General features: G+C 38.8%; 2 protein-coding genes and 1 non-coding gene across 3 annotated transcripts; 1 reads left to right on the top strand and 2 right to left on the bottom strand.

Annotated features, from left to right (window-relative positions):
* Positions 1-7,310: 7,310 nt before the first annotated feature.
* Positions 7,311-9,480, bottom strand: LOC107799053 (small ribosomal subunit protein eS26x). Its single transcript, XM_016622123.2, has 5 exons — positions 9,342-9,480; positions 9,169-9,261; positions 8,299-8,383; positions 8,022-8,155; positions 7,311-7,576 (listed from the first exon to the last, which is right to left on the bottom strand). The coding sequence occupies exons 1-5, from the start codon at positions 9,342-9,344 to the stop codon at positions 7,505-7,507; spliced, it is 387 nt and encodes a 128-aa protein (XP_016477609.1). The 5' UTR covers positions 9,345-9,480; the 3' UTR covers positions 7,311-7,504.
* Positions 9,481-10,254: 774 nt separating this feature from the next.
* Positions 10,255-10,325, top strand: TRNAG-GCC (transfer RNA glycine (anticodon GCC)). The gene has a single exon. It is a non-coding gene; the product is annotated as a tRNA-Gly (tRNA).
* A 503-nt stretch (positions 10,326-10,828) lies between these two features.
* Positions 10,829-17,082, bottom strand: LOC107799060 (UDP-xylose transporter 3). Its single transcript, XM_016622131.2, has 9 exons — positions 16,940-17,082; positions 16,536-16,572; positions 16,301-16,453; positions 14,901-15,085; positions 14,215-14,282; positions 12,414-12,546; positions 12,033-12,194; positions 11,690-11,962; positions 10,829-11,195 (listed from the first exon to the last, which is right to left on the bottom strand). Exons 3-9 carry the CDS (start codon positions 16,419-16,421, stop codon positions 11,079-11,081), a joined length of 1,059 nt encoding a protein of 352 aa, XP_016477617.1. The 5' UTR covers positions 16,422-16,453; positions 16,536-16,572; positions 16,940-17,082; the 3' UTR covers positions 10,829-11,078.
* Between the last annotated feature and the right edge of the window lie 5,064 nt (positions 17,083-22,146).

Raw genomic sequence — 22,146 nt, forward strand, 5'->3', positions numbered from 1 at the left:
ACATTAGTGACAAAAAAGGGTTGAGTCAAGCAACGAGTAAAAAGACCTCAACTATATATAGCCAAGAAAAAGCTCTCAAAAGGGGGGCTTCTGCACTTTCTCCCAAGAGAGAGGGCAAAAAGCCTCTTTCTTGTATCTCAGAAAACGGGGAAATGACCCCAAAGAATACATGTAAATTTACTTTCTCTTCCATGGATGGGGAAGACAATGTTAAATCTTAATAAGATCGATCATGTTTCTTTCGCCCCATATGCGTTCATTATCATTTATGTTTTGATCTGGAATTAATTATATTTGGCTACGATTTACCCCTTCATCTTTGATTGATTTGTTCAAAAAGGTTTTAACATCTTTTGAGTCAAACAATTTGGCGTCGTTTGTGGGGATTTCTTATTGAAAATTTCCTAGTTTCTCTCAGATCGAAACCAAGAAGTGAAATCACTTACCAAAAGTAGCGCGGAAGAGGAAGAAGAGCCAAGCAAGATCACCGGGCTCGAAAATCTTTGTCCCATCAACCATCGATATACTAAACAAAGCAAGCGATGCCACCAACATGTATTCCCCCACCGGATCACCGGGCAGGAGCGAAGGAAATCTCATCCTTACCTCTCATTTTTTGTCCGGGAAAGCACATAAGATCCACATGGACAAGCGTATACTGGAACATCTCAACTAAAGGCCGAAAAATGCTTCAACACAGCTGAAATGCCTCCTGCCGGCAACATATCCGAGCTGGACGGTAGAAGTGAGACAAGAAAACCATGGGGCATACACAGCACGAACCTAAACAAAATATCAACACCTCGCATTCACCAGCGTTATACCACCCGGTGCAAGCAATGCAAAAGGGACTGGGACTCCCACGAAATATGACCGACTCTCCAGAAACCGGGACTGATGACGGGCTATTATTTCGATAAGTTCAAAATAACACCCTTTAAGGCTAAAGGCCTTTGCCAAATGTAAAGAAGAGTTCGACCTCGCTCGAACGACGACGAGCTGTTATTTTGATAAGTTCGAAATAACACCCTTTAAGGCTAAGAGCCTTCGCCAAAAGAGAAGAAGAGTTCGACCTCGCTCGAACGATGACGGGCTGTTATTTCGATAAGTTTGAAATAACACCCTTTAAGGCTAAGAGCCTTCGCCAAAAGAGAAGAAGAGTTCGACCTCGCTCGAACGACGACGGGTTGTTATATTGATAAGTTCGAGATAACACCTTTTAAGGCTAAGGGCCTTCGCCAAATGAAAAGAAGAGTTCGACCTCGCTCGAACGACGACGGGCTGTTATTTCGATAAGTTTGAAATAACACTCTTCAAGGCTAAGAGCCTTCTCCAAATGAAAAGAAGAGTTCGACCTCGCTCGAACGACCACATCTGCTATTTCGATAAGTTCGAAATAACACCCTTTAAAGCTAAGGGCCTTCGCAAAAAGAAAAAAAGAGTTCGACCTCGCTCGAACGATGACGGGATGTTATTTCGATAAGTTCAAAATAACACCCTTTAAGGCTAAGAGCCTTCGCCAAAAGAGAAGAAGAGTTCGACCTCGGTCGAACAATGGCGGGCTGTTATTTCGATAAGTTCGAAATAACACCCTTTAAGGCTAAAAGCCTTCGCCAAAAGAGAAGAAGAGATGACGGGCTGTTATTTCGATAAGTTCGAAATAACACCCTTTAAGTCTAAAAGCCTTCGCCAAAAGAGAAGAAGAGTTCGACCTCGCTCGAACGACGACGGGCTGTTATTTCGATAAGTTCGAAATAACACCCTTTAAGGCTAAGAGTCTTCGCCAAAAGAGAAGAAGAGTTCGACCTCGCTTGAACGACGATGGTTTGTTATTTCGATAAGTTCGAAATAACACCTTTTAAGGCTAAGAGCCTTCGCCAAAAGAAAAGAAGAGTTCGACCTCGCTCGAACGACGACGGGCTGTTATTTCGATAAGCTCGAAATAACACCCTTTAAGGCTAAGAGCCTTCGCCAAAAGAAAAAAAGAGTTCGACCTCGTTCGAACGAGGACGGGCTGTTATTTCGATAAGTTCGAATTAACACCCTTTAAGGCTAAGGGTCTTTGCCAAATGGAAAGAAGAGTTCGACCTCGCTCAAACAACGACGAGCTGTTATTTTGATAAGCTCAAAATAACACCCTTTAAGGCTAAGAGCCTTCGCCAATAGAGAAGAAGAGTTCGACCTCGCTCGAACGACGATGGGTTGTTATTTCGATAAGTTCGAAATAACACCCTTTAAGGCTAACAACCTTCGCCAAAAGAAAAGAAGAGTTCGATCTCGTTCAAACGACGATGGGCTGTTATTTCGATAAGTTCGGAATAACACCCTTTAAGGCTAAGGGCCTTCGCCAAATGAAAAGAAGAGTTCGAACTCGATCGAACAACGACGGGCCGACATTTCGATAAATTTTAAACGACGTCCCTAAAGGTCAACCATCACCGAAAGAAAAGAAAAACCGGCACTCGTCGGACGAGCCTCCATCCTGTACCAAAGCCGTGAACGGTGGAAATAAAAGTGAAGTACAAGGCAAATAGCGAAGAAAAGAATTTTTATTTATGCAAGGTCACATTGTGGACTACCACCGCCTACATATGGCCTAGGCCAACCAAAATAAAAAAAGAAACGAACAAACAATAGTCGACAAACCAAACAAAAATAAAAAACAAAAGATAACATTCTTCATTCCAAGTGATCACCACCATCATCATCACCATTGTCATCACCGTCTCCAAGAGGTTCTCCATTACCATCATCCGCATCCCCATTAGCTTCGGGCGTCGCCGCGTCATATCCACAATTAATGCAAGCCTCACGAGCTTTCGCCCGTGCTTCTTCATAACTAGCCTCGGCCACGGTGCCTGCCTCCCACAAACTCTTATATATGTCCCGCTGGGCTTCAGCATAAACCTAGAGCTTATGCGTTTGGCGAGGAACGACAGCGGAAGATGACTCAACTTGAGCTCGTAATCGTTCATTTTCTGCCTCCAGGGCCGCGACCCGATCTCCTAGAACCGATGCCTTTTGATCAATCACGCCAATGCGGTCCTCGAGCCTCGCCTCCCTTAGAGTAGATGTCGCTCTCTTTGACTCCAGTTCAGACTGGAGTACACGAATGGTGTTCTCTAGAGCCGTCGCCCTCGCCAAATACTCAGACCAAGCTCTCTCAATGTTCTCCAAGCCAGCGACTTTGCGCTCCATCGCGGTCAGTTTCCTCGTCCATTCCATGCTCATCGCCTTGATCGTGAAAAAGTTCTGGTCCATCTATGACTGCATCGACCTCAACCTACCCTGTAAATGCTCGTACTCTGCCGCGACCCCCTACCCAACTCGAGCTCCTCGTCCTTAATGCGAAGTTGGTCCTCGAGCTCACTCTTGTTGCGGATGGTCTGCATCATTTTTCTCCAACTCCTCACCAAGAGCCCGATTACGGGGATCCGTCCTTAGCCGCTCGTGTATCTCGCGACATCTATCACGGTAGCAACGGAATTTCTCCAACATCTTCAAGAAAACCCTTGCCCGGATGTTGGCCCTGCGAATGTTTTCCACTTCCACCATGTATGTCTGGAAAACAGAAAGATAGGGTTAAACTAATACTTTCGAAAAGGGCAAAAGCATAAAGCAAAAATAAAATGTAACGTACCCTCAAGCCCATGACGGCCACCTCGTCCAGCAATTTAGCATCGGGAACATCCCGAAGGGACTCATTCTCAGCTTCGGAGCACAACAGGCTAAACTGCGGTACCAGATCTTTCCCCTCCGCCAAGAGATTAACACCGGAAGGGATCTGGAGGATACAGGCCGAGCCCCTCGAATTAACCACCAAATGAGTGAGACCCTCCACAAACATCCTAACGTCGTCGGGGTCTAGGTTCGACTTAGACTCATAGTCATCAACCACCACGCTTTTTCCCCTTTCTGCTGCTGAAGAGGAAACACACCCTCTACAGAAGATGAGGGCACGTCCGAAGTCATAACAACGGCCCTAGAGGTCTGGTTCTCTACCACGACAAGGTGTTGATTGTCAACAATGGCGGGGTATTCTGATTGAGCCAAGACAACGGCAGGGGTTTCTGATTGCTGATCGCGGGCACCGACAACTCCAACGTTCTGTTCCGCCCCAATGTTGGGGAGTCGCAATAACACCCTCTCCGGAGCCCGTCGGGGGAGAGTCATCCAGATGAATTATTGTTGGGGGCGCCGTCTCAAACTCTACTCTCCGTCTCTTTGAAGGCACCTCTTCCTCTCTTGTAGATGGTGACTCGTCCGTTGGGCGAACGATATTGGTCGGGACCTCGTCCTGGGAAGCGGCCCTCGTTGGAGTAAACAAGGCCGCAGATTCAACCGAAGCAGCCCTCGATGAAGGTCGTACAGTGGATACTGCGATGGGGCGAGCATATGCGGCCGACTGACGAAAGGCTAGCTGAGGTGCCCTTACTCTCCGCACCCTCCCTGGCAACGACGAATGATACATAAGAGGCTAAACAAAAAAAAATAAAGAAGAAGAATAGAGAACAATAGATGAAAGCGCCATCCCACCTGTAAGGGGCCTGCGTCCAAACCTCTCATGAAAGGTCGACCATGTGCGAACACCCACTGTGTGGGGAAGAATGGCCTCCACCTATTCACGAATCCCTTTGACAAGCGGCAGGGGCAATCTCTCAGCTACAAAGATGAGACAGTTTAGTACTCACAGAAAATGGTTGAACATTTCACTGACTAAAGATACAAACTTACGTGCGAAGTTCCATCTCTCAGGGAATCCCGTTGGGTCCGCCACAATGTGTTCGGTCCGCACATAAAAGTAGTTCTCATAGAAACGACGGTTGGTCCCGTCGTCCATCTTCACCACCAGACTCCTCGACCCCCGAGGACGCATGTGAATCATCGAACCACGGATCATTTGAGGAGCAAAAATGCTGAGCATACGGCGTAAAGTGACTCACGACCGGCAAGTTCCGCATATTTGAGCAGCATAAGGAATAACTTGTACAAATAAGGCGAAAGCTGGGCGAGGCATACTTCATAGAAACGGCAAAAATCCACCACCAACATAGGAAGAGGGAGTGTGTACCATACAATAAAGGGGTAGGCGTAGAACATGCAGTACCCGAGACGGTCGAAGTGAACTATGTCGTCTCCCTCCACCGGCCGCATATCAATGTAATTGGGGATTCCCCACCTTTCTTTCAACTCTACAATCCCCCTTTCCCTCACGACGGAGGGGACAGGTTTGGGCTCCGCTCCGCTGCTAAAGCTGAAGTCAGTCGCCTCTCTCCACGGACGAGGCAAGATCTCAACCATTAAAGGAATCTCCTCGTCCTCCGCCGCATCCGCCCCTCCAGTGACCGGAACAGAACTCTCCGGTACCGGACTAGCGGCAGGAAGGTTATTGCGGGAAGAGTTACCAGCCATTTTTTAGCAGAAAACGTTCCAAAAAGAAGTAATAAGAAGAAGAGATGAGAGATTTCAGTGAGCAAGAAAGTAAGCAGAAATTCGAGATTTCAGAAAAACCTATATCTGAAGAACTCCCTCAAGCGAAAGATGAAGTGAATCAATCAAATGACAAGTTCCCTATATTTATAAGAGACATAAATTCCTCAAGCACGAAACCCAAGAGTCGCCATTCAAATTTGATAGGGCACGAAACTTTTCAGTCTCCCAGGAACGTGTATCATAATGGTGTAACCACGAACCAAAGCTTCAGTGCCAACCAACGTCTCGATTCCGAAACCGCCGCAACGGTCCATGAGGATCGAAAGAACGCCACCCTTCCGCCAAAAAACCCACAGAATGCGACTAAGGAATAGAAAGTTGTAGGCCAGATTTCTCTCGACTTTGTAACGAACATGATCCGTCTACTGAGTCCGACATAGGACGACCTCGACAGACGGAGGAACTAACTGTATTGGTCAAAATCTGATCACCACGACCAGGTCGCCCAACACCCCGCCTCGGTAATCAGGCGGTTAAAGTCAATATAGTCCACTCCATTTTCTCCTCTGAGACATCCGACAAATCAGAAAAGGCAACACATAAAGTCAAGACCAGGATACATTAGTGACAAAAAAGGGTCGAGTCAAGCAATGGATAAAAAGATTTCAACTATATTATAGCCAAGAAAAAGCTCTCAAAAGGGGGGCTTCTGCACTTTCTCCCAAGAGAGAGGGCAAAAAGCCTTTTTCTTGTATCTCAGTAAACGTGGAAATGACTCCAAAGAATACATGTAAATTTAGTTTCTCATCAATGGATGGAGAAGACAATGTTGAATCTTAATAAGATCGATCATGTTTCTTTCGCCCCATATGCGTTCATTATCATTTACGTTTTGATTTGGAATTAATTATATTTGGCTACGATTTATTCCTTCATCTTTAATTGATTTGTTCAAAAAGGTTTTAACATCTTTTGAGTCAAATACCGCGCATAGTGAAAGCTTAGTGCACCGAGCTGCCCTAATTTAGTATCTCTTACTAAAAAGAGTTGTTTTCTAAGATTAATGCCGTAAAGCCACCAAACTTATTGGGTCATGGTTTAAGCGTGTAACTTCCTAGTGACATAACTGTATACAAAAGGAAAAAACAAAGCTACCACAGATGGGACAAATGATTCTGTTTGTTTGGATAAGGCCCTTTACGTAATAATTGTTGGCAGTAGCAAAGCAAACTCTAGTGAGAAATGGAAAAGTATGTGACCCTTGACAAATAAGACTAAAAACTTCACAATTATCTATTGAAGTTATCTCATTTTCTAATTATGGATGTTAGGAAATTTCACGAGGAAAGGGAAATGACAATACAACAAACATGAAAGCTTTATTATGGCTAGACAAACTAGTAAGGCAAACGGGCTATATACCATTTTCTAACTTTAATTCTAGAAAGTAAAATATATCGTACTCCCTCCATTTCAATTTATATGAATCTGTTTGACTGAACACAAAATTTAAGAAAAAATGAAGACCTTTGAAATTTGTGGTCCTAAACAAGTTAAAAATAGACCCAAAATATTTGTGTGGTTATAAAAGTTTCTCATTAAGAGTACAATTATAAGTTTAAGCTAAATTGTTTCCAAATTTAAAAAGGGATCATTCTTTTTAGAACGGACCAAAAAGAAAATAGGTTAAAATAAACTGGAACGGAAGGAGTATAGTATATCCCAGTAGCAAAATGACTCAAAAAATTCAAAATATGTAAGGGTTGTCTGTTTGAGAAGTCTTACATCAGGGGCATTGCTTCCAACAAGGTTTGTATTTGGTACTCAATTAAAAAAAAAAAAGAACTGATTATTTGACCAATCAGGCAGATGTGATATCTCAAAGCAAACAGAAAATGCTTAAATTCATAGAACTTAAATCTCTACTCTCCAGCCAGAATTTCATGCCATAAAATAATGTACTTGGTCCCATTAAACTGAACCAAAAAAGTACTCAAAACTACCATATATAACAAAACTTCATAGTCACTTTCACATTATAGCTAAACAACATGATCAAAACAGCTGGCACTCAAGTACGAGCTGTTGCTGTCGGAGCAGCTCCAGGAACCCGTGGAGCTTGACCAGGCTTTGGAGCATCATCCTGAAATAATCACAAAGAAGCTTTAGATAAGCATAAGAAGATTGGTGCACTAAAGCTCATAATGTATGTTGCAAAAAGCATTGAAAGGCCTAAATCTATGCACAAGCCGATTCAGCTAGAGAGTCTGGCAAAAGATTGGCAGCAACCCAAAGTAATGTTGCATTGGCCAAGTCAAGCGGCTTTAATTGTTAGTCTTTTTATTGGTTCATCGGGTTCAGCCAGAAAAAGGAAAAACTCGGGAATAACCACAGTACGAGCGGCATTGGTTAAGGCAAGAAGTTCTACTTGAGACTGTGTTTGGTTCGTCTCGCGGCCTTAAAACAACGTTGTTTGAGGCTCCAATCTTTCCTTTTCAGAGGAAGAAAACTGCCTTCCACTCCTAAAATTTGATCTTCAATTTAGATAGCCGAAAAAGCTTCAACGATAAATAGAGAAAGTAGAATACCCTTGGGCGCCTGAATCGCTGTGGAGGCTCACGGACCCTCCTATCAGTTCGAGAGCGGACCCTAACCACCTTAGAGTGGATGGCACATGATACACAATATTGCATCTTCAGATACAGCTTAGGCAGAGTGTACGCTGCAGAGAATATATTTCATGTTAGCTGCTGTATGAGTATAAACTATTGCTCAACGAGGATCACTGCAGAACAAAGAAAGGCCCACTGTAGGCTCTTTCACAACATATCCACAGAAAAAAAAAAGGAAAAAAAGGAGGCTCACTTTCAAAAGCACAAGCTTCCTGCACATCCCTAACAGCTGCTTGCTCAACAATATTCCTCACAAGAAACCTCTTGATGGCTTTGTCCTGTCATAATAGGAGTACTAAGCATCAAATTAAGTTGCAAACTCTTGTCAACAAACTTGTCTTATATCAACATCATAGCATGATTACAATGTCAAAAGAAAGTTAAGCCACACACCTCTCTTGTTACCATGTTGGTCATAAGATACAAAACAGAGACACTCTACCCTAGATCTCAGCTATAATTCAGAGAACGGACTTCCACAATATGAACTATACTAAATAACATAAATCATCAAACTGATAAAGTTCCCAAACTACTACTGAACATGCACACCACTTTCATCAAACCCGATCAACAAGGCGACAAGGACTTAACCAGCAGGCATTTACAACTCTGCGCGTCAATCAACCAGCTACACTTGAATCTCAAACTAGATGAGGTTAGTTATGTTTCAGACGCGGATTCAGTATTTGAAGTTTATGAGTTCCTCCGGTGACCTGAGTTAATATACAATAATAACTGGGTTCACATTCAAATATTTATAAATACTTAAGTGAATTTCTTAATACATATACAGGGTCTGAACAAGAGCTACAGGGTTCATTCAAGTACAAATCATTTATCTCACAGGGCAATTTGTTCATTATCTTAAACTAAAGGCTCACAACTCTATGCATAAAAGCTCAATAGATAACATGGAACTCAGAAACCACATAAAATCATACAATGCACCTAAAATCAAAACGCATCAACAATAGTTACAGAGGAACAAAAAAACGATAATATTTAGCATCTTTTATTGATGTAAACCATCGTGTGCTTATCTCAGTATTTAAAGTGGTACCTTAGGGCAGCATTTGCCGCAGTTGGAGCAACGCACGAATTTGACGTGGCCACGTCCATGCTTGTTGCGACCTCCGTTCCTTCTCTTGAACGTCTGCACAAATAAAAAGCTTAGAGAATGATAGTTTGCTGAGATTTAACTGACATTATAGAAAAAGTTCAATTTTCTCTTACCATTTTCGGAGCGGGCTGGAACTCGACGGCTGCTCACAGAACCTAGGGTTTTCGTTTTTTCCAGAGAATGGGGAGCAATGTAAATCGATGGTAATATTGGAATCACTCTAATTTTCGCGGCTGATCATTTTGCCCCTTCAAGTTTCGGGTCAATTGGTTTTGTGACCAATACAAACTTATTTTTAATTTTATGATCCCATATCTTTTTTTATACATGAAAGATTTGTTTTTACGGAGATCTAAAAAAGACATATTCTTAAATTCAACATTGTAAAAAGTCATGAAGGCCTAAAACCCTCAAGTTTCTTTAATGTTACTGATATAATATAGTCCCTCCCGTTTATTTTAGAAAGAAATTTAGTGTGCATTTGGACATAAGAATCGTAAAATTCCAAGAAAAAGTGGGGAAAAAATTCAAATGAGAATGGTATTTAAAAATTAGAGTTGTGTTTGGACATGAATATAATTTTGGGTTGTTTTTAAAATTTTGTGAGTAATCTGAGTGAAAATTTTGAAAAATAGCTTTTTGGAGTTTTTAAAATTTTCGAAAATTTCCAAAATTCATTTTCAAGTGAAAATTGGAAATTTTATGGCCAAACACTGATTTCAAAAAAAAAGTGAAAAAAATCTTATGTCCAAACCGGCTCTTAGTTGGTAAGATTTTTGAAACTTGTGCTAATTTTTCAAAATTATGACCTTAAGCGTGTTATAATATTTGTACGGCAATAAGAATTTTTCTTTAAAAGTAAAACAAAAGTGTAAATTAATTATTCTCAAACGAAAAAATATGTCATTGTTTTCAAAATGAGCGACATAACCTGTACGGGAATGAGTAATACTAGTATTTATTATTTTGCCAAACAAATAAACTAAAAATATAAATTGGACCAAATAACTACTCATGTTTCAACAAGCACCAGTGGTCTAGTGGTAGAATAGTACCCTGCCACGGTACAGACCCGGGTTCGATTCCCGGCTGGTGCAATCCTTTTTTCACTTTTTCACATAAAAATAAATGTGAGTTTGTACAGTAATTTTTATGTGTGTGAAATCGGAAGTTAGAGTCGCCGAGCCCAACTATACGACCCCATTCTTAGCTAACATTAATTACTTTCTGCACTGTCATCTTTGTGTTACAAGGATCAGCTTTCTGGAAATATATGATCGCGACGACAAATGCTAATATGGTGTGAAATATCAAAAGTAACTTTTGTGCCCCAAGTTTTGCCATCCCTCATCTACTTTGTAGTTATGTTTTCTTTTCTTTTTTTCTTCTGGTTTTTGGTTGGATTGTCTTCCCTACAAAGTTACAGACCTATGTTACTTCCTTTGTCTAAAAAAGAATGGCATTACTATTTTTGAAGTCAATCAAAAGTTTATTACTACTACTTTTTATGTATTCAAATCCGATTGCAACATCTTCATTGGCTTCATGTGAACAAACTAATCCAAGAGAGAAACGATCTGAGAGTGTCTGAAGAACATAATAGTCAACTAGGAAAAAAATATATGCTATATATATGTCTAACAAGGTTCAATAATGAAACTGCTACATTAGGACAGCTATCCTTATCCTTCAAATCCACCAACTGCAAAATAGAAAGCTACATTCTATTCAAATGCTGTAAGTTGTAACACATCTGTGACGTATGGAAAACTTTGCAGCGACATCTTCATCGCTGAAAACTTCTATCTATACTCTGATCAACCGCTAGCCAATAGACAGTGTTAGAAATTTTATACGTGCTGATCCTTGTTAGAATTCCAGCCAGGAGCCTTAGCAACAATACTATCCGCCATATTGCCAGTACCTTTTTCAATATTTATTAGAGGATCAGATTCGCTTTCCTTTACCTTCAACACAGAAACAGCAGATATGATTAGTACATCTATGTGTCCAACATATAGGAAAATTTAATACTTAATAAAAAACAAGTTCCCAGAAGATCAGCGATTTAAAGTGAAGGGAGCATAAGGTTTAAATATTAACTTTCTTCTAGATCTGCCCTTCCTATGGGGGCGCAACTAACTAAACAGTTTTGTTAGCAAATCATAACGCAAATGCAGTAGTAGTAATAGTAGTGTAATGAGGTAACACAATAGGAGGTAGTAAAGGGAGCCGTGCCACTAACTGATCCATTTGTAAGCACATTGCAGATTTAGCAGTAGTGTAATCAGGTGAAATGAGAGGAGGTAATATTGGGCCTGCCGGCCTCCAATCTCCATTACCGGCAATCTTGCAAATCATTGGCCCATAGTATGAAAAATAGGAGTACCTTTTTGTCTGTCTATGTTCTGGAAAGACATGACATAATGTAGAATACTAAAAAACAAAGGTGTAATAATACCTGAGAGAGATGGGATGCAGCCTCTATGGACTTCTGCTGGCTCTCAATGGTGCAACAATATGAATAGAGTATCATTCCAAGCATAGCAATGACGATGCCCAGAATGTTTCGCCAGCTGAAGGGGTCACGAAGAAGAACATACCCAAAGGCCAAAACAAGACATGTTTTTAGATGTCCAAGGACCTGATAGGTGACTGGAGAAGTCTTGCCAATTACCAAAAAAGTACTGAAATTCACGGACACAGATATAAGGCAGGAGAGAACAATAAAGGCCTGCCATCAACACGTTGAAGTTAATGAATAATGATATCTAACTTACAATTGAAAAAAAATTCTAACTTACCAGAACTTTTGGTGTGTAGTTGAAAGCAAACACATTCTGATTTGTCAAAAGCCCATCCAAAAATGGTCCTACTATAAACAAAGTAAGTGATTGATAAGGACAAGACTGATACAGGAGCTGGGTTGAAGAAACCTTGAACTTCTTTTGGATGGTATTCGTCATCTGAGAAGATGGGTTAAGATATCCAAGCAAGAAAAAGATATGATACAATCGTTGTAAATTATAGGTCCAACAGCATTTGCTAATACATATAAATAACTTCCAAAAAAGTTTTAAATCTTATTTGCCACAAATAAGGTTGCTAAACTGAGTATCTATGAAGTGGATGGAGGCATGGAGACACTGAGACAAAGAACTGATTGACAATACAGCAAAGGATACAATCTGTGCAATACAAGTGGTGACAATTGCAAACATAGATAAAACAGAACCCAAGAGATTGAGCTGCAAATCAGTGACTGTTGCAATTCCAACCCCAAAGAGAAGAACGGTAAGTGCAAGCTGGATATTCCTACTGCAAATCATAGTTGAGAGAAAAATAAACTCGTTAGTAAATATGTACAACTAAAAGAGTAATTTCATAAATGCATAAAGCGAAACAGTAGATGAAAGCAGAACTTTCAGAGCTAAAAGTATTACTTCATAGAGCACTAACAACACTCAGGACCAACAGATACATAGAGGTTAATTAGATCACAATAGTGGAGCCAAAATAGTTTCCAGGACTTTGGTCTAGTAGTAGGAGTGCAATGCGTGACGTGTGGATTAGGCGCATATCATGAATTGGACTCTCCCATAGGCAAAAGCCTAGTATTTAAGTGGAGAAGGTTAGAGCGGTGGGCTCATTATCCATGAGTTTCTAACCGTGCGCCACTGACCTTCAAGGCTTCTCAGTTATCAAAATAATAATAATAATAATAATAATAATAATAATAATAATAATGGAGCAAAAAATAAGCTCTATTTGTGCACAGTTATACTCGGTAAAGATCTCCCGGTATCTCCTCTCACCTTTTCAAATAGTTCCATGACTTACCGCCCCATGACCATTATTATTATATGATAATTTACTAGTCACTTGCAACCTCAATATTGCATCTAACTCAGGCTTAAATAATCGTCAATATTTGAATTAAGCAAGAAAAAAATTCCTTGAAAAAGATTCCATCCATGTTGACAAGGATCTTCTGAACATCACATAAAAATAGGAGAAACAATCTTGAGTGTGGTAAAACCTAACAGGAAAACTAATGAAATTGACCGAGAATGTTCCAAATGGATCTCTGAATTGTTAAGGACCCCAAAAAAAAATTGATATGGTTGGCTCTAACAATCTTAATGATTAATAGCATTTCACAGGCATATATGCATTTCAAAAGCACAATTTTGTCAAGAACTTAATCTTCTGCTTTACCTTTAACCCTGTTAATGGCACTTAAGATATTTGCCTAGTACTAATAGAATTTCAGTCATAATCTTAAAGTAGTAGAATTTCTAACACAAAAATTAATTAGCTAAGATTATGAAAGCGCTTTTGCTAGCATTCACTGATAGAAGCTAACCAACTTTTTTTTGGGTCCAAAAGCTAGCCAGCGTTTGAATTACTTTCAGCCTGCAGAATGCACCTAATCGCCCCTTTTGGAAAGAAAAAAAAACACCTTCATGATCCAAAAATAAAATACACATGCAAGGGGCGAATACCCAATCAAAGATGCCTGAGTATTTTCCTCTAGACACTACTTGCCGTTTTTATTTAGATTTTGATGCAGATAGTTGTCTTAAACACCTTTCTTTTGCCATAGTTTTTGTCTAAGTTGATCTTTATCAAATCAAGAAAAAATGACTGTATATGTGACTAATGTTATGCCTCTGATATTCAACTTAACAGATAAGGGCAAGATACAGTATTCAGACTCAAATTCTAATTATTCAAAGAAATTACTTCTGGTTTGAGCCAAACACATGGTGGTGAAAAAGCTTCCTCAATGTAATGTTCCAAGCTTAACAAAACAAGAACAGATCACTATTTGGGAGAGAAAAATGTTCCAAAGGAGAAATAACAATGGCTGTGAAGGTAATGTACTGTGATACTCCATCTACCTAGTGTAAACAGACTCACTTTTTAAGAACTTTTCGGAAATAGTAAAGAAAATTGAGTAAGTCAACATCTAGCATATTTTACCTGAATTTTTTCCTGTAGAAAAGAGTCTCCAAAAGAACTGTACAGGGGATGATTGCTAATTTTGTCATCTATAATACAAAAGCAGTAAAAAGATCAGAAAAAATAACTGCATTTAAGTTTCAAAATTAACCAGAAGCTAAAGATCTCCTATGCAGAGACAAAATAGAATTAAGCTATAATGAGAGTTTGAGAGCAACAGGAAACAAGAGGATCGCATCACATCAAGTAAATTCGTGTCTCACCACAAAAAGGAAGAAGCCTGCTGCCCTTTTCAAAGAATGAAAATGGAAAAGACCTTACAATTCAGCTAGCTATGTTGATTGTTATTTTCGTAATGACCATTAAACATTTCATGATAAGATTTTGATAGCACATATTCATCGTGAGTAACTTAAGGTCAAAGAGGAACAAGCTATTTCCAGTTGTAAAATCATGCCGTGCAGCTTCTAGATCTTATAAACACTTAACTATATCAAACTAATTATCCCAGCGGATACATTGTTATACCTTGAAACATAGGTACAGAAATAAGGGGACAAGAAATGAGAAAAAGGAAAACTTAAAGAAAAGAGAGTTAAAAACAAGAAGAAAAAGATCTTAACCTGAAATATCACTAGTAAAAACAGACAGGTTTAAATTTTTTTTTGCCAGATAGTCATTAATAGCAGAAAGGAAAAAGAACGAACCTGATAAAAACCGACAGAATTAAACCCCAGGCTTAGATTAAGAAGTCCAATGGAGGACCCATTCAGTATTCCGAAGCCCATAACAGCTTTTGGATCAAAAGGCTTGTGCTCAAACAATCTCATCCAAATAGCCACATGGAGAGAACAAAATGTAACTAGAAGATGCCAGCTTGTCAAAGTCGTAGCTGAGAAAGTAATATAAAAAGTTAGAACTGAAAGCTGAACAAAATACAATTGAGAATTTCTTTTATTAGGTTTTTCAAGAACCAAAATGGAAGTGCCAACTAACGGCCTAATAAATTGTTTCTGGGATGTCTAAGAGGTGTTTAACAAATTTTAGATGTAAATGCACAAGAGTAATTTGCACTATGTTATACTTTTTGTTTAACTACTATGCATGCACTTGGACCTGATTTTATGTTCTCTCCTCCTACTAGTATGACATAAGCCAAGTTGATCAACTGTCAAAGTAAGTTGTTATTCATTAGAGGACCAGAGGAAATAATTGCAAAATAGCTGAAGGTGTATGTAAAGAAGAACACAAACAAGAGAAATAACCAAGCCAAAATATTTTAGCTGTTTCTGCTCCCGACTAATTACAAACAGTCGAACCCATTTTTTTGGCGTAAAATATTGAGGTTTACTGAATGACATTCGTCCAAACAACAACAACAACTACGTCTCAATCCCAAGCTAGTTGGTGGACACATCCGTCTCAAAAAGAGTGACACAATCTTAGAAATCTTTTCCCCCACAAGCTCTTGTGATTCACCATGTTAAAGTAATCGACGACTCAATCAATTATGCCTCAATCTGAATAGTTCCAGTTGGCTATATGAGATCCTTTATGTCCATTCCCCTCTAAATGTATTAAATAATTTATCTTTTCAAGGTAAATTAAATGTTAATTCTGAAGCAAGTACCTAATTTCACAAAGCAAGTTCTACAACATAAGCAACTCACTCGTAAAATTAATCATTATACTAATGGAAGAAAACACACACACAACTAGTACTGCTATGCCTCAATCCCAAGCTAGTTGGGTTGACGTATTCGTCCCAGAAGAAAAGTGAGTCATCGTAGATACTCCCCGCATAAGCTCTTTGTGAATCTCATAGCACCATGATAAAGCAATCAATGAACCAATCAAGTACGCCTCAATCTAAATAGTTGTTTTGGCGATATGGAATCTTTTATGTGTATTCCCCTCTAAAAGTATGAAATAATTTACTTTGTCAAGGTAACTTAAATGTTAATTGTAACGCAAGTACCTCATTTCAAGAAGCAAGTTCTACAACATAAGCAACTCAGTCGTAAAATTAATCATTATACTAATGCAAACACACACACAAAAACAAACAAACAAAAAGGTGCCTTAGGATAAAAGTTATCAAACTCACCAAATGTAAAACCAAGTGTGCTAATAAGCGCCTTATTGCAAATAACAATGGACACAGAAGACACCACCGACAAACTCAGTGCCCCTATGGTCCCCAGCTGAAACCTCTGCCCTTCGCTCATTTTCGCTTTTTCTTCAATCCCAACCTCAAAATCTGCACATCAAATAGAATTTTTCCACCTCTTATATCATTGAAAAATGCAAATCGTCTCGCAATTTCACAACCAAATTCTTACCTCATCGCAATCGTGAATCCATACAAAACCAGCTCAGCTGAAAATAAACGTCCAATTCCGACAAAAAATGTGATTTACTCAGCGATATATAAAAAGTTATTAAAAACCATATACGAATCCAGCATATATGCGGTGGATCAACATGCACGTGTGTGTAAGTAAATTTAAAAAAAGTGCAGTATACATATGTACAGAGAATTTTTTAAAGCAAAAATTAAGAATATGTTAATATATTAAGCAGTGCACCAAATGATTTAAAATTTTGGATTCGTCTCTGGATGGGCAAATTGCAATAGTACGCTTTGTGAAATTATAGATCTGCTGCTTAGATGGGATATATTATAATATTCATACATTTATACGTACAGGTAATATGGAGAAAGAATGGAAGAAAATGGAAGAACCTGAAAAGCTTCGGATCACGGAAATGGAGGTAGTGATGTGCGCTAAGTGTTTGATAGAACGTTAAAAGCATTAGAAGCAGAATGCGGAAAAAATTGCACCACCATATATATAGCTTTTTGTTGTTTAATAATTTAATTTTGACTTTTTAACTGAATCCCGGCTTGCTTTTCGCCGGCGGATCACGTGAGGACTGAGGGGTCTATTTATTTAGTATGGAATATTCAGACAGAAAATTTAAAGAAATTAGGATTTAGATATGTTCATATATACGTAAAAAACAATTTGCTCGAAAATTAATAAGTATATTATAAGTTGAAAAAGTGTGTTGAATTATTATTTGAAAAACACCCTTACCACAATTTCATAAAGTAGTTTTTTTATTGAACCTGCAAAAATTAAAAAGAGCTTGAGAAAACTTTTTCATAAACACCAACTTGAAATATTTTTTTCCAAGTTCTAAAAAAAATTCGTGGACAAAGATTTTAATGAGAGTTAGAATGACAATCCTCACCTCTAAAAATAAGTTCGTTAAAAATCATTTATATATTTCTGTCAAAATACAAAATTATCCTTGAGACTCTATATTCATGCATTCGTTAAATATATACAGAAAATACAAAGACAAAAGAAAGATAGAAGTTTATACTTAAAGAAAAAGATGTGTTCAATTGTTGCGGTAGCAGTAAAGATGTATAAATACTCTTTGTGTTTCATTTTATATGCCATTGTTATTATTTAGAAAATTAAACATAATTTTCTTTGATTATAATTTTTTATAAATTGTTTCAAGTAATTGTATAGGGTAAAATCGGTTCGAATTAATTGCTCAAATAATAGAACGACGTGTGGAACCGGGGACAGGCGGAAGGCGAGGCAAATGGAAATCAGGACTGGGGATAGCAGCTTCGTTTGGCATCAAGAAGACCCCGAGGGAAATTATGCTAATGAAGAGAAACGAATATTTGTCATCCGATGATATTCAATGAGAATATTCTTCAGTATGAAATATATAGTCTGTTATAGAGAATTTTGGCATTCATAGCCTACTGTTACACATTCGTCAATGACCCCTATAATTGTCATTTAAAATGGGCTTGATCCTAGGACCTTGTTCCCTATGTGCAATTATAAATAGTGACTTTAACAACCATTGTAGGAAAGAAAATTTTCTGAAAAACTTATACTACACATTATTTTAAGCTTAATAATACTTTATTTCTTGTCTATTGATATCGTTGTTACTGCCTTCGGAAGTTCTAATCCCGGAACCAAGCTATTTGATGTCTTATCATGATTTCAACGCTAAGTCTTGCATTTTGTTTAATTTATTTATCATTTTGGAATCAAATCGATTTGCTTGTCTAGAAACCATATTACAAATTCAACTGTACTGTTTTACGGGTAAACATTAATTTTAATTATAAGAGTATTAGGAGAACATTTGAGTAAGGAATTTTTGCTTTCCTATACTATATATGAAACTTATTTACCCTTCCTAATCAAATTTTAACTTAATCACATGGGCATATATAATTTATCAACTATATACAAATTAGTATTAATGAGTATCCCTTTATATTAGGAATCGAATAGAGAATCAGTTAGGTAGTTATTTCCTCATCCCTGCTCTCTCTCTCTCTCTCTCTTATTTCCCCAATTTTTTTCTTTCTTGTTCTCTGCTTTTTGTCCTCTCTTTTTTATCAATAATTTCAATTGTTTTAATATAGAGTTTTAACTTACCAATTTCTTTTCATGTTATACAATTGGTGTTCGAATTAAATTGTCAATCAATAAATTTTGAAAGTGTTTGATTCTTCACCATTGACAATCAGTAAAAAGTTTCAACGCTTTGAATTCGAATTTGGGTTTTAAAAACAGTTATTTATTTGGATTGGGTGTTGTTGAAAATAATTGAGACTATTTTTCAGAGTTTATATCTCAATTTTAAGGGTGTTTGGTGAAGATTAGACTTAATTTTGGCTGAATTTCAGATTGAAACTCAAAGAAGAAGATAAATATACAATATACTTATGAAATTATATTAAAGTTATATGTAAATTGTAATTCTGTGTGACGACCCAAAGGGCCATCACCTGTTTTTAATTGAATTATGTATCTCCGAAGCCTTAAAACCCTCATTTAGAGTTGCCTCGATTTACGTGCGCAATCCGACGCGTAGCCGGAAAGCTTAAATATGAAATTCTGTGAAAAATGATGAAATTTGGTTATAAAATGAGTAAATTTGACTTCGGTCAATATTTTTGGGAAACGGACCCGGACCCGGAAAATATGGGACTTGGGCGTATGCCCGGAATCGAATTCCGAGGTCACAAGCCCGAGAAATGAATTTTTTAAGAAAAATTATTTTTCAAAAAATGTTCAAGGAAATTTCAAATGAATTTCGATTAGAACATGTTGGTATCGGGCCCGTATTTTGGTTCCGGTGCTCGGTACAGGTCTATTATATGGTTTAAGTCATTTCTGTAAAATTTGGTTGAAAACGGAGTCCGTTTGACGTGATTCAGACCTAAATTGCTAAAGTTGATGTTTTATGAAGTTTGAGAAAAAATTCTTTGATTTTGAGGTTTAATTTGTTGCTTATGATGTTATTTTGGCGATTTGATCGCACGGATAAGTTCATATGATGTTGTTGAGTTAGTACGCATGTTTGGTTAGGAGCCCCGAGGGCTCGGATGTGTTTCAGAAGGTTTCGAACTTGGAAAATGTTGCAGGTTTCTCAGCTGTTGGGTTTCTGGTGTTTCCTTCTTCGCGTTCGCGGGAGTACCCACGCGAACGCGATGGGTTAATTATTGCTGAAGGAATTTCCTTCTACGCGAACGCGTAGCTCAGGTCGCGAACGCGAGGCACTGGGGGATATCCCTTCGCGAACACGGTCCTGGCCACGCGAACGCGAAGGCCAATCGAGCCTGGGCGGGGGTAGGGCATTTACCTTATGCGAACGCGACCTCTTGGGCGCGAACGCGAGAGCTCGAGGAGATTACTCTCCGCGAACGCGAGCCCGTGTACGCGAATGCAAAGGTTTACCCAGCCTGACCATCGCGAACGTGAAGTGTCAGTCGCGAATGCGAAGGGCATTTTCGCCCAGTGATTTTTAAACACCCAAAAACTGAACACTTACGGGATTTCTCAAAATTTTACAAAACCTCTTCTTCTCCAAAGCTCTTAGGCGATCCTTGAAGCAATTTTTCACCATAATCTCTTGGGTTAGTAATCTTTAACTTACTTTCTTTCGTTTCATCAACACCTATTGAATTTCTAGGCCTAAAACATGTGATTAAGGGTAGAAAATTAGGGATTTGGGTAGAGTTAGGGCTTTTTGATTTATTGGGATTTAGATCTCGTTTTGGGGTCGAATTTGAAAACAAATTATATATTCGGGCTCGTGGGTGAATGGGTGATCGGGTTTTGGTTCGAACCTCGTGTTTTGACCAAGCGGGCCCGAGGTCGATTTTTGGGATTTTGGGAAGAATGATTGGAAAGTTATAATTGAACATTGGAATTGGATTGTTTAGCACTTATTGATGATATTGAGTCAATTATGTATAGATTTGATTGGGTTGGAGCCGAATTTGAGAGGAAAAGCGGTGTTCGAGGCTTGAGTTGGCCGTGGAAGTTCGAGGTAAGTGTTCGGTTTAACCTCAGCTTGAGGGATTAGGAGTTGAGTCCTATTTGCTACTTGCTTCTTGTTGAGTACGACGTATAGGCATGGTGACGAGTATCTATACGTTGCTGTCGAGCATGACCGTGAGTCTTAAAATTTGAACGTTGTTGTGTTCTTAAATAACTCTTCGGATGCTTTAATTAACGATCTTCTATATTGAGCAAAAATTGATTTTATCCTCATGGATCTTAGTTATGATTGAGTATTGTCATTGATTGAGCTCAGTACAAAATGAGTTAGGATTTGGTTATAGCTGATTCTCCTTTGCCGGGATGACTGTTTCGATATTGTTGTTCCCTTACCGGGAAGTTATTATATTGCTTTTGTTCCCTTGCCGGAATTTCTTGTAATTTTGTGATGGCTTGTAATGGGAGCGGGTGGTACGCCTACCACAAGATATGATGAAATGGGAGCGGGTGGTACGCCTGCCACAAGATTGATGAAATGGGAGCGGGTGGTACGCCTACCACGAGAATTAATGAAATGGGAGCGGGTGGTACGCCTACCACGAGAATTAATGAAATGGGAGCGGGTGGTACGCCTACCACGAGACATAATGAAATGGGAGCGGGTGGTACACCTACCACAAGATATGAGAAATGGGATCGGGTTGCACGCCTGCAACAAGATAAAACTGAAAGTGAAAGTTGCCTTATTTCTTTTTATCCGTGTTAGAAGTTAAATTGTAGTTTCTTTATTATTTTGATATTCTGTTTTATCTGCTACCCTCGAAACATGTTCCCCTTCCCCAACTTTGATTGCTTATTACCTGTTTACCTTTCTGCCATATAGTATATAACTGGATAGGTTTATCTGGAGCCTGGTCCTAGCCTCGTCACTACCTCGCCGGGGTTAGGACAGACACTTACCAGCACATGGGGTCGGTTGTGATGATGCTACACTCTGCACTTATGTGCAGATACCGGAGCAGCATTTGAGCAACATCATTAGCTCGGGAGCTAACCTTTAGTCCACCGAGACACCGAGGTAGCCTTGTAGGCGTCCGCAGGCCCGGCGTCTACTCTATCCTATTTTATATTGTGTTATCTCATGTATTCGAGACAGACAGTATTATTTTTATTTCAAACTGATGTATGTAGTATTCTTAGTAGTCCGTGGATGTTGTGACACCAGGTTCTGGGTAGAGACATGTATTGGTTTCTAGATATTTTGGTTTCATATTTATTTAAGACTTCCGCTAAATTTTATTTTCTGTTGTCATCTAAATGCTTAATCATTGATAATTTAACTGGCTAAGCATGTATTAAAACGAAAGAGTTAATGGTTTCTAAGTTCATGGCTTGCCTAGCTTCTACGAGTAGGCGCCATCACGACTCCCGAGGGTGGGGATTTCGGGTCGTGACATTCTGTTGTAATTATATATATATTTTCATTTGAATATTATATGAAAGTTAAAAATAGTTGTATAATGTATGAATCGTTGTATGAAATTGTATTTAAGTTATACATACTATCTTTTTACATAAAGTTGTTGATATGTATCAAAATTATTTTAAGAGAAGA

The sequence above is a fragment of the Nicotiana tabacum genome, chromosome 8 (genome assembly GCF_000715075.1).
Source record: "Nicotiana tabacum cultivar K326 chromosome 8, ASM71507v2, whole genome shotgun sequence".
Lineage (NCBI taxonomy): Eukaryota > Viridiplantae > Streptophyta > Magnoliopsida > Solanales > Solanaceae > Nicotiana > Nicotiana tabacum.